General features: G+C 42.3%; 1 protein-coding gene across 5 annotated transcripts; it reads right to left on the bottom strand.

Moving 5' to 3' along the window:
* Window positions 1-447: 447 nt before the first annotated feature.
* LOC140505551 (uncharacterized protein CXorf65 homolog) lies at window positions 448-13,751 on the bottom strand. 5 transcript variants are annotated; one of them, XM_072611646.1, is made up of 7 exons: window positions 13,517-13,669; window positions 13,094-13,336; window positions 10,768-10,854; window positions 9,589-9,705; window positions 9,107-9,181; window positions 960-1,066; window positions 448-874 (listed from the first exon to the last, which is right to left on the bottom strand). In XM_072611646.1, exons 2-7 carry the CDS (start codon window positions 13,116-13,118, stop codon window positions 866-868), a joined length of 420 nt encoding a protein of 139 aa, XP_072467747.1. In that variant the 5' UTR covers window positions 13,119-13,336; window positions 13,517-13,669; the 3' UTR covers window positions 448-865. The 5 variants fall into 5 exon arrangements, with proteins under 5 accessions (XP_072467747.1, XP_072467746.1, XP_072467749.1 ...); XM_072611645.1 differs by lacking the exon at window positions 13,517-13,669 and having other exon boundaries at window positions 13,094-13,493; XM_072611644.1 differs by lacking the exons at window positions 448-874; window positions 960-1,066 and adding an exon at window positions 4,158-4,694 and having other exon boundaries at window positions 13,094-13,287; window positions 13,517-13,751.
* Window positions 13,752-15,974: the final 2,223 nt, after the last annotated feature.

Raw genomic sequence — 15,974 nt, 5'->3', positions numbered from 1 at the left:
GCACTTCCTTTTCATTACTGAGATGTATAATTCTTAGCTTCCTTCAAAGTACAGGATCATGCCCCTCTCCAAAAGGAGACCTTTCCTGATTTTCTCTGTTTTTTAGCACTCTCTCCCTTTTAAAATTACTTTGCATTACTTTACTGATATATATGTCATATTTTTCCAAGAGAATATAAACTCCTTGAGAGCAGGGACTATTTTGTCTCTATATTACCATGCTTTACCACTATGCTGGATACTTAATAAACATTTGTTGAATTGAATTATGGAGACAAAAATCTAAGATCTTTTGTTGAAATAATATCATTAATTTTCCCTGAGTGTTCACCAACTCATTGGAACCAAGAAATTTGACTGGTTGGAAGAAGATGGTACACAAGTGTGCAGAGGGGAGACAACTTGGGATCAAAAATTTAGTACCAATAAACCACGAAGTAGACAATGTATTAATAAGTAGACATGTATTAATAATGAATGGGTGACAGTATGGATAAATTTCTAGCTCAGTATGTGCATGTCTGTGTTATTTATTGCAGATTGTGCAAATGTTTTATTACCAGCTAAAGCAAATAGTTTTCCATAATGCCCTTTCACAGTGCCCCCCCATCCCACATGAAGGACATGATACAGATATGATTTTGCTCTAGTTTCATAGAATTAAAACCTGATGGGACTTTAGAGATCTTTTGTCTAACATTTTATAGATGAGGAGACTGAGGCCCAGAGAGGGTGAAAGGATTTGCTCAAGGTCACAAAGGTCATCTGTGGCAGGGCCAAGATTCAAACCCATGTCCTCCAACTCTGAATCCAGCACATCTCCATAGATTCCATGCTACCTGCCTGTTGCTCCTTGGGATGGTTCTCAGTTTGCCTGAAACAGAAACAAAGACAGATTTGGCATGTGTTGGTGATAGGAGAAGGAAAAGGCCAGCGGGAGTGCCTAGTTAAATACTCACTTTTCCTCTCCGAGCTTCAGAAGTCAAGGTTTTCCTCTTGATCTTTCCAGATTTTGGTTGTTTCTCAGACCCTGGGGAGTTGGAGTTTCCTGCAAGCCTCAGGGCAGCTTCAGAGAAAGAGCAGGGAATTCTGATCAGCGAGGGTGGGGGCCCTATGTCATGGAACTTGCAAAGCCTTAAAGCTCAGTCAGCTAAAGTTACAGAGATCATCCCTACAGAGGAAAACATCTCTTCTCTAAGGCCAAAGCACCAGGCAGTACAAAATGCAGCCTGATCCACCTGATCTGAACATCCCTCTCACCACTAAGAGCCAGGGAAGCAGAATCAGTACCTTTTATCCCTTCTCCCAGCTCAGTGAATGTTTGCTCACTATTGTCTCAAAATTACAATCCAAGTCAGATTCGTTGCTAAGACTTATTGTCATTTTGTAGATGGAAAACTGTGACCTACAGAGGGTATATAATAATAACAACAGATAAAATTTATGTGGTGCTTTAAGGTGTATAAAGGACTTTACCTGTATCTCAATTCTCACAATGACTCTGTGAATGTCATGATCCTCATTTACAGATAAGGAAATTGATACACTGTTTGATTAAGTGACTTGTCCAGGCTCACACAGAAAGGAAGTAAGCATCTGAAGCAGGATTCACACTTAGGTTTTCCTGACTCTTAAGTCAACTCTACCAGTAGCAATCTCTTGTTGCCTCTAAGTCAGATTAAAACTGGGTAAAATACTAGATTGGTTCAGTTTCTTTTTACAACCTATTCTATGAACTAGAATTTGTTCCAATTTAGTCTTTTTAAAAAATTTTCACCATTCATTCATTTACTCATTCACTTATGTTTTTATTCATTCCTTTATCTATTCCATCTCTGCAAAAAGTGGTTTTCTACTTGGATGTGACCCTCTCCATCTGTAATCCCAACTATCGAGGTAGATTGAGGCGGTGGATTTCTTCATCCCAGGAATTCTGAGTTGCAGTAGGCTAAGCCAATTTGATGTCTGCACTGTCTGGCCCTCGATATAGTGAGCCCCTGGGAGTGGTGGGGTAGCTTGCCAGGACACCTAAGGAGGGGCAAAGAGGCCCAGGTCAGAAACAAAGTAGGACAAAACTTCTATGCTGATCAGCATTGGGATCAGGCCCATGAGTAGCCCTTGTACTTCTAGTTTGGGTAAGAACAGGAGGCCTAGTCTCAAATTGAAAACAAAAGGCCAAATTAAGGTTGTTTTCAGAAAGGTCAGAAGTCAGCAAAGTAGATTGTATACCTGCTCCATGGGATCATTATATGTGTCACTCATTAAGAGAGACCTCAATGTCCCCTGCATTGCCCTGAGTTTTTTCCTCAGATGATCCTCTGTTCCTCAGGTCTTGTAGAGCCTCCAAACAATTCTCTATAGTTATTTCACTTCCTGATTCCCCCATCTCCCCACCCCTACCCCCACATGCGCTTTTGCTACTGCTTCTGAAGTATTCTACCATGTTCATCTCTTTTACTCCTCTATGCTGAGCCAACTTCCAGTAAGCTTGGTCTGAGCTATTTTGGTCCAGTTTGGGTGACCTGAGTTTGTTCTTGGTGGCCCATTCCTGAAGAACTTTCTTGGGGTTCTATAGTAACTCCTTACCTAACACACTTCATTAGCTTTGTTTCTAGGTAACTGAACCAACCATAACAATTTTAGGTAATGGATAGGGGAGGCCCTAGTCTTTCAACATGATCCCCTAATCCCTTGAGTCAACATATCATGGTCAAGCCCTCCTTAGATACTATGTTCTTCATTATTTCTCATCCTTTTCAACCATAACATGAAGGTGGAGGCCTTTTCTTCCTGCTTTTGGTGGGTATCAAGGACTTTCACACAGCCACCCTGTGTACTTTCAGTACTACCAAATTGGTTATCTGTTTGAAAACATTCAAATCTCATAATCTTAGGGCATTGCATAAAGCTCCAAGGAGATGTCAAGTGTAAGTCAGCAAAGACTCCCTAGTGGTTTCCTACATTGTCTACACCAGCCCCCTACCAGTTACTGCATTGTCTCCGTGGAGTGCCCTAGCTAAGAGTCAAACATTTCATTTTCTTCTTGGTAGGGATTCCCTTCTCCCTCCACCCTTGAAATGATTCTCTTTTCCATATTGATCCCCCATATTGGTTGGCTTGAAGCATGTCCTATGGGATCAGCCCCTACCACCATTTCCACTGGCTGCTGAGGAGAGTGACTCATAGGAAGCTCTGGTTCCAGACTGGTTGACATCATCCTTTCACACCATCTATCTCTCACCATGAGGGCTTAAAAAATATGCTGTAACTCCTGGTTATTGATGATGGGTTTAGTAACTAATTTCCAATGACTTTTCATTCCCCCCATCCTCTTCCCTTCCTGTCTCTTTCAATAGTTGGGAATGTTTCTGGCAGTTCATCCAGTCTTCCTTCCACCTTACTCACTATATTACAATTTTCCAAGGACTCCAAAGTATGACATAAAGTCCTTTCACTGATTTCTTTGGCACAGTTGATAGGCATCCCTCCCCACAAACCAAAAGTCCTTGATAAGGGTCTTTTTCTATCACTGAGCACCAGTTTTTAGATGCTTGTGCAGAATAGAAATACATTAATTTTTTTATGTTACAGTGCTTCAGAAACTTAGTCCAGCTGCCCACTGAGTAAAGTTCATGATAATTTGCTTAGCATTCAAAGCCCAGTACAGAGAGATGTATTACTGTCTCTTCCCCCTATACTTCTCTATGTCTTCTACACTCTAGTCCAGCTATATTTCTTTGTGTCCCTTGAATACAACCCTTTGATTTCTCACTTCCCTGTCTATGATCAAGCTGTCTCTTACAGCAGTATCTTCCCTCTCCATCCTTTAAAGTTTAATTTTAGTGCTCTTTCTTCTAGGAAGCCTTCCCAGATATTCCCTTTGGTGGCCACTTTGGCCTTCACATCTCACACAGCACACTATTTTGTAACTCACTAAGACACTTATCACATAATGCTACATAATAAAATTGTCTGTTTCTGTATTATCAACCTATTAGATGGAGCTCCTCAAGAGGAAATTCTGTGTTTTATCTAATCTCTGAATTCTTTCCTGTGCCTAGCATAGCTCTGAATGTAGTAATCTTCTTCCAAATTAGCCATACATGTGTTATATAGTCCAGTATCATTTTCTAGATGAGGAAACTGTGGCCCAGAGAGACTGGAGAGATGGAGTATATGTTTATTAAAATGAGATACAATGCAATGTTCATTTTGGAGGGGGTGGGGGACTATGCCATCTGTATCATCATTATCTATTTAAGATGGGAGATGGAAACATCTGTAAAGAGTCTTCTCTATGCTTTTGCCTCCTCCAGTAAATAATGCAATAGACTGGCCAAGCTCATCCCTTGTAATCTCCACAGGAGAGAGACAAGATGGCCTGGCATGGAAACTGTGTGCTCCTTGATTCAGAACAAGAACTACTATTAATCCAATCAGCTTATCATATGAAGAAGAAACACTTGATTCACTTTGGATCCAGAACTGAGAAGACATTCAAAAGGCCCTACGGAGCCATGGTGTTTTCTTTTCTTTTCCTGGCTGTCCTCTGGTGAGGGGGGTAAAAGCTGCTGCTCTAAGCCTTCTAGTAGAGAGGTGACCTTGGGACTTTTGATCCCTACCCACACTTCTACATATTCTGTGAGCACATGGCTTGTCTTTGATGCTTTCACTTCTGCTGTGTTTATGCTTTTCTACCTTGAGGAGAAAGAATATTGGAGATGGAACAAATTAGGCTGTAACCTTGTGAACTTTGGAAGATTAGAAGATTGAACTGATAGAGATCTAGGAGCCAGAGTCCAGGCCAGAGGTATAATCTAATAGCGTCACCCTGAGGAATGACGACTGGCATCCAAGCCAAGCAGTGGATATACCCTGTGGCCAAGTGGCTGGACCCGAGAGGTAGGGCAGTAATTCTGGCCACTGGCTGTGTGGAATTCACAAGTGAACTTGATAAAGACAAGTCCTTTCCAGAAACTGCTTTAAATTTAAGACTCCTCTTTCCAGGAACTGGGATGGTATAAGGCAGAGTGTACCTCCAGACGATGGACAGAAATGCTTTTATTTCTGTTCTTGCTCTATCTTTTCAGTAAATATCCCTTTGTGACAGCCAGTTGCTGCCAATTGGTTCAGTGGTACTGGGGTACATCATTGGTAGTTGACACAGGGAAGAAAACACTCTAATGAGAGCTCAGGCAGATAGCATTTGAAAGACTCTCCCCAAGCCTTCAGGGGTACTGCTATAACACTAGCCACACTCTGGGCATTCAACCAGCTAGAGCATGTGTAGGTTGGGAGAGTAAGTCCAGAGTCTTCTTACAGTAATGATGCTATTTTCAGTGTGATGAAGCTCTTTATCAGCTTCAACATTGTAGAGGCAGTGCCACCCCTCAGCTCTCAGGGAGCAGCTGGCTGGCAACTGAGTTAGTTCATGCCTTGACAGCACTCTGATGACAAAGTGTTACCTAAGTGTTAAGTACTATTAGTGTTAATGACATTGGGAAGGGAGGAATGTGGGCTGGCAACCATGCTGTACCACAACACTGGCCTCTAAAGGACTTCCTGTTGACTGTTCTCTCTCTTGTCCCACTGTGCAGACACACGGTTGAGATAGCAGCACAGCTTCTAAGTCTCCAGACAAAGAAATTCCAAGGTATTTCACCCCAGGCTCTTCCTATATTGGTCAAATTAAGTGTTCTGTTTACAAGTGTTAAGAGTATCTAGTGGTTCTTACTAGGATTCCTCAGATTACTGTGATGAAAACAAAACCAGAGATCAAAAAGCAGGAAAAGGACCAAGAACAGGGAGTTCAGTCCAAGACCCTGATATGGTTGTTCTTTTATGCTGGTAGGAACTTGTGAATATAGTACATACTCACTAATTATTTCCCAGGTGTTGCTTTATTCAGTTGGCCACATCAGCAGTGGGCCAGGAGCTTCTGGGAAGGCAGAGAAATCTCAGACACCTCTCAGTTCTTAAGGAGCTCACCAGCTAGCTGGTGTGTAAGACCCAGTTAAGAAAAGACCTAACAGCAATGATTTGTCTTTTTAAAGTTGTTTCTGTCATGAAAGCTTAAGGCCTCTCTCTTTTCTTGCCCTTTCCCACTAGGGTGAAAGCTATTTGAGTTCAGAGACCAACTCTTCTCACTGAAGCATCTAGCTTAATGCTTGGGATCAAATCGTAGACATATAATCACAGACATAGATTTAGAGCTGAAAGGCACCAGTGTGGGGTGGTCATCAAGTCTAGCCCCTTTTACAAATGAGGGAACTGAGGCACAGATAAGTTAAGTGACTTAACCTAGGTTAAGTGACCAGCTGGGAACACAGCCAAGACCTCAGAGCCAGGACCGGAGGCCAGGTCTTAGCCACCGTGCCCTTGCTAAACCATAATCTCTTGCTAAACCTATTCCTGCAATGGCTCACATGTACATGGAGCTTTAGAGTTTGCAAAGTGCTTTACATATATGATTTTAATCCTGGGAGGTAAGTGCTATTACTTTTTTCGATTTTACAGATGAGGAACCTGAGACTCAGAGACGTGAAATGACTTCTCTAGAGGCCCATTGCTAGCATGTGTCAAAAGTAGGATTTGAACTCAGGTCTTCTTGACTTCCAATCCAGCATTCTGTCCGCTACTGAGGGCTGGAATAGATGTCATCTGAAGTCCTTTTGAACTCCTGCTTTTTGGTCTTTTGATCCTAAGAATGTCTCATTCCTCCTCTCAGAAACTATCCCATTCTCTATAACCTGGGCCAAGAATGTGCTTTCCTTGGCCTAGTCAAAAATAGCCTTCAGCTGACCAGGAGGATTCATTTTTCCATCTATTCCCATACATACATATGTTTTTTTCTGTCTTTAGAATCCACTAAAGAGAGGAACCAGGCACTGGGTACCAGGAGCCAGTGCTGCCAAGAATACTGCTTTGATTGCCGTTATCAGTGTGCCCACAGAAAAACTCAGCTACCTGTTACACTTTATACCTCAGATTCCTCCTTTGTAAAGTGGAGATAATGACAGCCTCCTTTTCACACAGGGCAACTGTGAATCACTCTCAGATACCCAAATAGATCAGTGATCTCACTGATTTCATTGTTTCCTGCATTGATGTAAGTTGCACCCCCACCACACCTGCCCACCCTGTGCTACTCTGGTCTCCATCCTCCCCTAAATCTCCCCCCATGGGCCCACCTAGTATGCCAGAGGACCTTCTCAATCCTCCTGAAGTGGAGACGATATTGGCGTAACATTCTGCCTGTCCACCTACCATCCCTTCCCTTGACCCTGTGACCAGCCTGTTTTCTCTTCCTCTCCTGTATTTCCCTGATGACATCTTTTACTAACGTTCTTCTTCAAAGATTCTCACTGTTTATATAACAATAAGAAGAGTCACCAGAATTTTATAGTGCTTTGAAGTTTACAAAGTACTTTACAAACATTGCCCTCCTTTTATCCTCACCACAAGGAGGGGACATGGGCACTATTATTATTGTCATTTTACAAGTAAAGAAATTGAAGCATACAGAAGTTAAGTGATTTGTGTAGGGTCACACAGTTAGGGAGTATCTGAGGTAGGTTTTGAATTTAGGTCTTTCCGATTCCAGGTCCAGCTCTCTATGCATTGTGTTACTTCCATTATCCTCTGGGTATATTTCTTTCTATCTTTTAAAAAGAATTATTTATTGATATATTTTCTTATTTCATTATCTATGCTTCCCAAATCTGATCTCAGACATTTAGTAGCTGCGTGACCCTGGGCAAATCATTTAACCTTGTTTGCCTCAGTTTCCTCATCTGTAAAATGAGCTGGAGAAGAAAATGGCAAACTGCTCCAGTATCTTTGCCAAGAAAACCCCAAATGGGGTCATGAAGGGTCAGCCATGATGGAAATGACTGAACAACATTTCCCAATCTTCTTCCCAGAGATCTACCCCTTATTAACAAACAACCTGATTTCTTTTTGCATCTTTGTTCCCATTAGTGCCATTTTGAACTCATTTATAAGCACATCAAATATTATGATTTTAAAGCCCAAGCATAGTAATTCTGTCCTTGATGGTGAAAACATTTTAAAAAAATAATCTTTGCAGATCTTTTTCATGTTCCTTCTCTTTCTCGACCTGCTATTTTTCTCCTTAAATGTACTTAGGATGATTTTGCTTAGTTGGGTCTTTTGTCGAGCTTTCTTTAAACTAGTTTTTACCATCCATCAACTTTCTGTGCTACATGAGGTGATACATCTTAGATTCATCCATCATCCTTTTGGCAAGATTTTCCAAGTGCGTTTCTATGCTAAGCCAGCGTTGCCTTTGGCCTTAGTGTTTGCTGAGTAAAGGACTTTCTGGACTTTTTGGTCTGCTTGTTGGTTTATATCAATTAAACTTCTTTACAAAATTACTATAATCATTTCTCATTTTTTTTTAGTGTCAATTACTTGTTTAAATAGCTCCAGATAGTTGCTTAAAATGTATGGCATGGTTGTTTCTCACTGTTATTTTTCTTTTTAAATAATACTGATTTTTGCTCTGACAAATTAGTGGTCTGACTTTACATAGACAGCTGATTCAAGGATAACTCCCATGTAAATAATGAGTCTTTTCTTATCTTTTAGATATAAGCATTTTCACATTTATGATGTTGTTTTTATGCTTTCCATATTCACAGTACCTACCAATTATTTTCTCAAAGAAAACGTTCACGATGTAGAGGTGTGGGGCTTCTGTATAATTTACAAGTCTCTCTTACTCTTTCTTCCTGAACCATAGTCCAAACCTGAACCTGGGCTAAGCCTGGGCCAGGAGATCAGCACTTACCTTTTAGGGCTGCTGTGAGGTTTAAATGAGACAGCATGTATGAAGCATAACTTTAGAAAGCCTTAGAGAGCTAAATAAATGTTAGCCATTATTACGAGGCATCAGCATAGGACTTTGTACAGATATTGCAAAGCAAATGAGCTAATACCTGTAAAACTCTTTGTAAAGCACTAAGTGCTATACAAATGCCTAAGTGTGTGTTTGTGCATGTGTAAGATTTCTTCTCCCCACGCTTAGAACTAATCCTTTCTGCCATGGGACACTTCTGAAGTATTGCTCAGCGAATCCACTCACCTAGTAATTTAGAGTCAATAACTTCATCATCTTTTAACAGTGCCACAAAGACTGGCTCTGATGAACCTTCAGGTCCTGTTGGGGCAAAGAAGATTCATTCATTTATTCCTTCTTTCCTTCACTTGCTTATTAATCAGCCTTTTCCTAGGATCCAGCCACAGTTGGGAGAACAAAGCCCAACGGGGTGACACACCCTGTAACACTTGTGTGGCCCCATTCAGGTGCCCAGAGACTAAGAGAAGTCTGTAAGCTATGGCAACTTCCTGGAAAAGTCCCATGGGAATTCCTTCCTATGGGAAATAGGAGAAATTAGAGCCACAAAGATTTAGGTTAATTGATATGTATGTGGTCTTGTCTAAAGGCCATGGAGTAGAAATTCAGCTCAAGTTCTCTGCTAGTCTCCAGGCTCTAAGATAACCTCTTCTCATACCAATCCTTCACACCATTGCTGGGATGGGCATCATACTGGGATAAATACATACGTGTTACAGTGAAAGGAATATAGGTTTCTCGAGGCTTCAGCAGTTCTGATGCATAGAGATGGGGGTGCTGGCGAAGGTTTTTCAATTGACCATTCTCATCTGCCAGTTCAATAATCCCTGTAGCCCAACAGAAGAGTCAGAGTTGATATTATAGGTGATGTTTATAGGCTGAGAAACTGGATAATGGGTGTCTTCAGATTTCCCCTGATATTGAGGCAGATTTTATAAATAGCCTTATAGATGGGGACAGTGTTTCTTCAAGACCAATACTTCCAGAGTAATTCCAAAATACACATAGACTCTGTCTACCTTTACCAGGAGATCCTCTCATAGGAAAGTTCCCCTCTGAGCTACATAGACTTGGTCTGGCACAAGCCTGGGATAGGAGATCAGGAAGTGAGGGTCTTTATACTTGAGTCTATTCTGTTTCCATATCTGAGTCTATATCATTTGGGTCCATGTTATTTCTCTTCTTGCTTCAGCCCATGGCATCTCTTCTTATGCTTCAGTTACCTTTGTGCCAGCGCCAGGGAAATATCACTATATACTTTCTACCTTTTATGTAAAATAACGATAATACTAATTAATAATAATAATGCCAGTTTGCCTTTATATAAGGACTTATAAGGTTTGCAAAATGCTTTACACACATTATCTCCTTTCATCTTCACAATAACCCTGGGAGGTAGGTTCTATTATTATACCCATTTTAAAGATAAGGAAACCAGTGTCTGAGACAGGATTTGAATTCAGATCTTCCTGACTTTAAGTTCACAGTGCTGTTCTGAACTTGGCCTCAGAGAGTCACTGTGAGAAGAAGCAAGCTATGAAAGGTATTCTCCTTTGAGCTGTCTTGGACCATTTTCTGCCAAAAAATAAACAGGTGTATACTGTAAACCCCCTGACCTTTCCCCAGTTTCCTTCTGGTGTGGCTTGCTGCCCCTGCCATTGGAGCATGGAGGAACCTTCCCACTCAGTCCAGCTAGGTACTCATGAAAAAGGGGAGAGGGGTCAGTTGCCCTAAATTTCTATCAAATCCTGAGAGTTGGAAGGGACCTAAAGAAGTCATTTCCATCCTAGCCCCGTCTATTCTCAGTCATCTCTTCGAAGCATAAAGGATAAAGGTGGCCTGTGGGGTAGCCACCTCAGTGTGGATTCCTGAACTCATATTCAGCTTACCTTCAGGCTCGCAGCCACAGCACTGCTTGATACTGTTCAACAGCGCCTCTACTTTGCAGTAAGAGTTAAATAGGGTCTTTTCGTGATCTGCAGGAAGAAGTCTGAAGTTGAGATGAAGCACAAGTAAGGCATTACAGTGACGATACCCTTGATCATGGGTTGGGTTTGTAGGTGGGTAGTGTTAATGTTTCAGTGGTGCGAAGTACTCTCTGGGGTGAGGGGGAGGCTTAGAAATCTAATCCTATGATAAACTGGAGAAAACTGGATACTGTTCTTCTAATGAGATCCTTAAGTCTGTCTCAGACTCTGGAATTCAGTTCAATGAATGTTTATTAAATGACTATTATGTGTGAGCCAATTGGCACAGTGGATAGAGTGCCTGATCTGGAGTCAGGAAGACTCAAATTCAACCTCAGACACTTACTAGCTGTGTGACTCTGGGCAAGTCACATAACTGTTTGCTTTGGTTTCCTCATCTGTAAAATGAGCTGGAAAAGTAAAGGGCAAATCACTCCAGTACCTTTCCCAAGAAAACCCCAAATGGGGTCATGAAGAGTTGGACGTGACTGAAACAAATGAACAACAGCAAATGTGTGGGGCACTGAATTAGGCTCTGGGAGATAGATAAATATATTTTTTAAAGTTATTGTGATCTTAAGCAGTATACACTCTACTGGGCAAGGGTGGGGGAGGTATGCCACACACACCCAAGTAAATACAACCTATCTATGAGGTAATATGAGAAAATATAAAACAATTTAAAGAAGAAGAGAGTTTTAATAGCTGGTACAGATCAGGAAAGGACTCATGAAGGGAGGGGCCCCTGAACCAAGGATTCTAAGATGCAGAAGCAAAGAGTGAGGAGAGCATCTTCACATAAGAGAACACATGTGCAAAGGAACTAGAGAAGCTGGCCTCTCTCAGAAAGGAATGGTGTGGGAGGCAGAACCTTGGCAGAGCTATCCCACTCCAAATTGTTCCTCATGGCACTTCTATGGAGGGTACATACCTATGCAATGATGGGAAGAATTGCTTTAGTCTGGGCTTTGTCATCAGGTTTGGCACATAGACATGGAGCAGGAGGAGAGAAAAGGAGAACTGGGGGAGGGAGGCATCATACAGGGAAGAGTGAAGAAGTCAGGTTACAGAGAGAGACCAACCATACAAGCATCTCCTGAGTCATCTGGATTATCTCTGAGATGACTTTGCTTTACCCTTGGGCAAGCAGAAAGGACCTAAGAATCATGAAACCCGGGCTCTAGGCCTTGGCTTTGCCACTAGTTGCCTGTGTGATTTTAGGACACTTATCTTCTTTCCTTGGGCTCTGATTTGCTTCTATGTTACATGAAGGGTTTGGACTAGAAGGTTTCTAAAGTGTTTTTCAGTTCTAACATTCCCTGACTCCACAACCCATGGACCTCTGATTACTTTTCTTTTCATATCAAATATGCGGTCCCTATTCTGAAGGAGCTACACTGAGGTGGAATGTTGTATGACAGGGTGAATGGACCTTTTGACTGTGTGTCTATGGGTAGTGGTTTGTTGGTGAGGCAGGTAGGCAGTGGCGGGATTGGGGGGATGGAGGGGTGGTGTCAAGTTGTCCAATTTTCAGTTTACTTGTTTCTGGGCTAGCAGAGTGTCTCCCTGTGCACAGTGGAAATAAAGGCTACTTAAGGACTAAAGGCACAAGAACCAGTGATGCATTGTGAGGAATATCACCTGCAATGAGCCCTGTCACATGGCAGGGTCACTAGTAATAGCTGGCATTGATTTGGAACTTTAAGGTTTGCAAAGCAAACTTGTTACCTCATTTGGTCCTGACGACAACCCTTTGAGGTAGATAAGATCCATTTTACAGATGAGGAAACTGAAGCAGATAAAGGTAAAGTGAGAATTTGAACTCAAGAAACAACTTTCCAACTGCTGTGCTACATAGCTGCCTAACTGTTACCCTGCGTGACCCTCTAGGTTGATCCAGTCTATAGGATGATTTTCTACCTGTCCTGTCCTCGAGGACTTTGTTGCTGAGTCTTTCAACTGTGTATGACTCTATGTGAACCCATGGACTTCTAGCAGATCCTGGAGTGGTTTGCTATTTCATTCTCCAGTGTGTTCCTATTACAGATGAGGAACTGAGGTTAGCAGGGGTTAAATGACTTGCCCAGGATCAACACAGCTAGTAAGTGTCTGAGGCTGGTTTTGAACTGAGATCTTCCTGACTCCAGGCTCTGTGCTCTATTCACTGCTCCACCTAGCTGCCCTTTTCAGGGACCTTCTGCTAGAGTAAGGAAGCTTAGAAGAGTGACAGAGAGGGGATTCTACTCACCTCCATGGAGAATGGTGATAAACATTTTGATAAATGTTTAGGCATGCAGGGAAGAACAAAGCTGGCTCAAGATCGGCGGATGTTAGGGTTCTGGTCAACAGTCCACCTCCTCAGACCAAAGATGTCAGGGCCAATGCACACAACTGCCTTCTTAGCAGTAACCTTGTTCCTTAAGACAGTGGTCTGGAAATTTGCTATAGGAATGATACCCTTCTTTGGGTAGGAAGGTAACAACGGGGATGACTAGTGGGAGAGAAATCAATACCCTAAGTTCCGGGACCATGGACAGCTGGCATTGGGAAAGCTGAAAACTCAGGCAAGGGTCCCAGAAAATGTTTGAAGAAACAAAGAGGTCTCTGAAAAGAAAAAGCAGCTAAGGCAGTTGCCCTGCCCCACCCCCAGCCCCCACTCCCCTGTTCTCACCCCTTTGTTTTGCTTGTCAGATTCCTCGCTTAGACTCCTGCTCCATGGAGAAGCATTTGTAAACATTTTCTGAAGCTGGCAAGATTCCAGGGCCCAGGCATGGTTTGTTGTGAGAAGCAAGGCGTCCTGACCAAAGCTGGAGCGGCTTGCCACAGATCTGCTGCTGTGGGGGCTGCCCACACCAACAACAGCCTGGCTGGGGGCCAAGGAACATCACCAGGCTTTCCTGGGAAATGAACAGGGCCACCTGGGGGAGAGGAAATGACACGTTGAAAAGGGAGAACCCCAGGAATTCCAGCTGCCATAGAGACAATTATTCTTCCACTTCCCCTTGGGGTTTCCTCTTCCCAAACTAACTCCACCTCAATTCGTTTCTCGAGGACCAGGATCATAGATTGTTCTTGGCCCCACTTCTACCTTTCCACCAACCCAAACACTGTCCGTCCTTGGAGTTAGGTGCTCTCAGGGATGTGTTCAGTGGCTATTGGGCATTCTCCCTTGTACAGGAGAGTGGTCTCACATCAGGGTCATTACCTGTAGGAAGTAATTTCTCCTTACAGCTTAAGCCTTTTGGAAAACCAAGAGATTGATTTTCCACATTCAATTCAAATCTTCTTATGCTAATTCATTGAAAGTAGAACTCAGTATAAGGTCAGGAAGAGAAATTCAGGGAATCAAGCCTGGCCCTCTAAGAATGGACCGTGGACCCACATTGCCCAGAATCTCACTGCTTCCTGCCAGTAGAGCAGTGAGTAAAGGACTATTTCATATCTGAGCTCCCAAAGGGCTGGGACTGTGGCAGCTTTTTATTCTGATTCCCAACATCTAGCAGAATTGACTCCATTTCTGAGTGCACCCACTGCTAAGGATTTACAGGTTGACTTGAACAAAAGTTGCTCTTGTATTAGAAACTTTGGCTAGGTTGTGTTCTGTAAGCTTGGAGGGGGTACCCACATGGATGACAATACAGTTAATCATGACAAGTCAGTCTTATGTAGTGCTTTAAGGTTTGTAAAATGTTTTATAGAAACTACTTCATTTTTGTTACAACTCTGTAACATAGATGCTATTATTACTCCTATTTTGTAGAGGAAGCTTGAGGTCACACAGTTAGAGCACAATTTGAATTACATTCCTCTTGACTCCAGTACCACTGCTCTTTCCAGAACATCACACCACCTCTCAAATTGATCTGTTGAAGAGTGATGATTCCCACCCTCTAGGCTTGTGCCCTATGTACAATATTTCTTGAAATGAGATGAAATACAGACATGTATATAGGCACAACATGAGTAGAGACTGCCATATAAAAATATGTAAGTACAGTATATTGTCAAGAAATCTTCTCTTCTACTCTCTGCTGGTATCTTCTTGCAAACCATCTTGAGTTAAAGCTTTTCTGGAAATGTGATATTGCCAAGGTAAACCAACCATATCCTTCATGTTGAAGACACCACTAGTAGATGGGAACTACCATATCCTTAATGCAAGGGAAGGAGGTCTAAACTGGCATGGCGATTCAGTTGACCCTCTCCCATAAGCATTCTGGGATTTGCAAGATGAAGGAGAAGGGACAGTTCCCATTCTATATCTTCAATCTTCTGGGCCAAATGGGTCCTCTTGACCTCCAGAAGCAGGGTCTGGTCACTCCTTGAAGCTCTGGATCCCAGGGTCTTACCCTCTGGCTCATTTACTTCTGTTCTGTTTAGTTTGTCTTCCTATCAGGAAAAAAGAAACATGCTGAGTAAGAATGTCAGCATAGTGACATGTTAGCTTGGCTAATCTATGTTAGAAATTTGGGATTCTAGGCCTGAGAATTTTAAGCTTAGCTTTGATCCTTATTCATTATATGATCTTGGGAATGCAGAGGAAAATGACAAACTTGGATTGGAAGTCAAGCTCTGACACTTTGTAGCTATGTGATTCAAATGTAGTCACCAACCTCAGTTTCCTTATCTGTAAAATGGACTCAGAGGCAGGTAGGTGGCACAGTGGAAAGAGTCAGGAAAATTCATCTTCCTGACTTCAAATCTAGCCTCAGACACTTACTAGTTGTGTGACCATGGATAAGTCACTTAACCCTGTTTGCCTGAGTTTTCTCATCTGTAAAATGAGCTGGAGAAAGAAATGGCGAACTATTCCAGCATCTTTGCCAAGAAAACCCCAAATGGGGTCACAAAGAGTCAGATACAACTTCAGTGACTGAATAACAACAAAAACTGGACACCATAACATTTACTTCCCTACCTCATAAAGAGGCAGTGTGGTGGACAGTCATCCTCAAAATGAAGAAAACTGAGTTCAAGTTCTGCCTGACACATATTCAGGGAGCTTGACCTTTGCTGAGTCACTTACCACCAGCGCTCCTAGAAACTCTTCTAGACTTTGAATTGCAGAGAAGGTGCTGATTTGCATTTCTGGAGAGTTTCCTCACCCAGGAGTTCCCTACACCAATGCT

Source organism: Notamacropus eugenii, chromosome 5, assembly GCF_028372415.1.
Source record: "Notamacropus eugenii isolate mMacEug1 chromosome 5, mMacEug1.pri_v2, whole genome shotgun sequence".
In the NCBI taxonomy this organism is placed as follows: domain Eukaryota; kingdom Metazoa; phylum Chordata; class Mammalia; order Diprotodontia; family Macropodidae; genus Notamacropus; species Notamacropus eugenii.
This window is presented reverse-complemented; position numbering and strand designations above follow the sequence as displayed.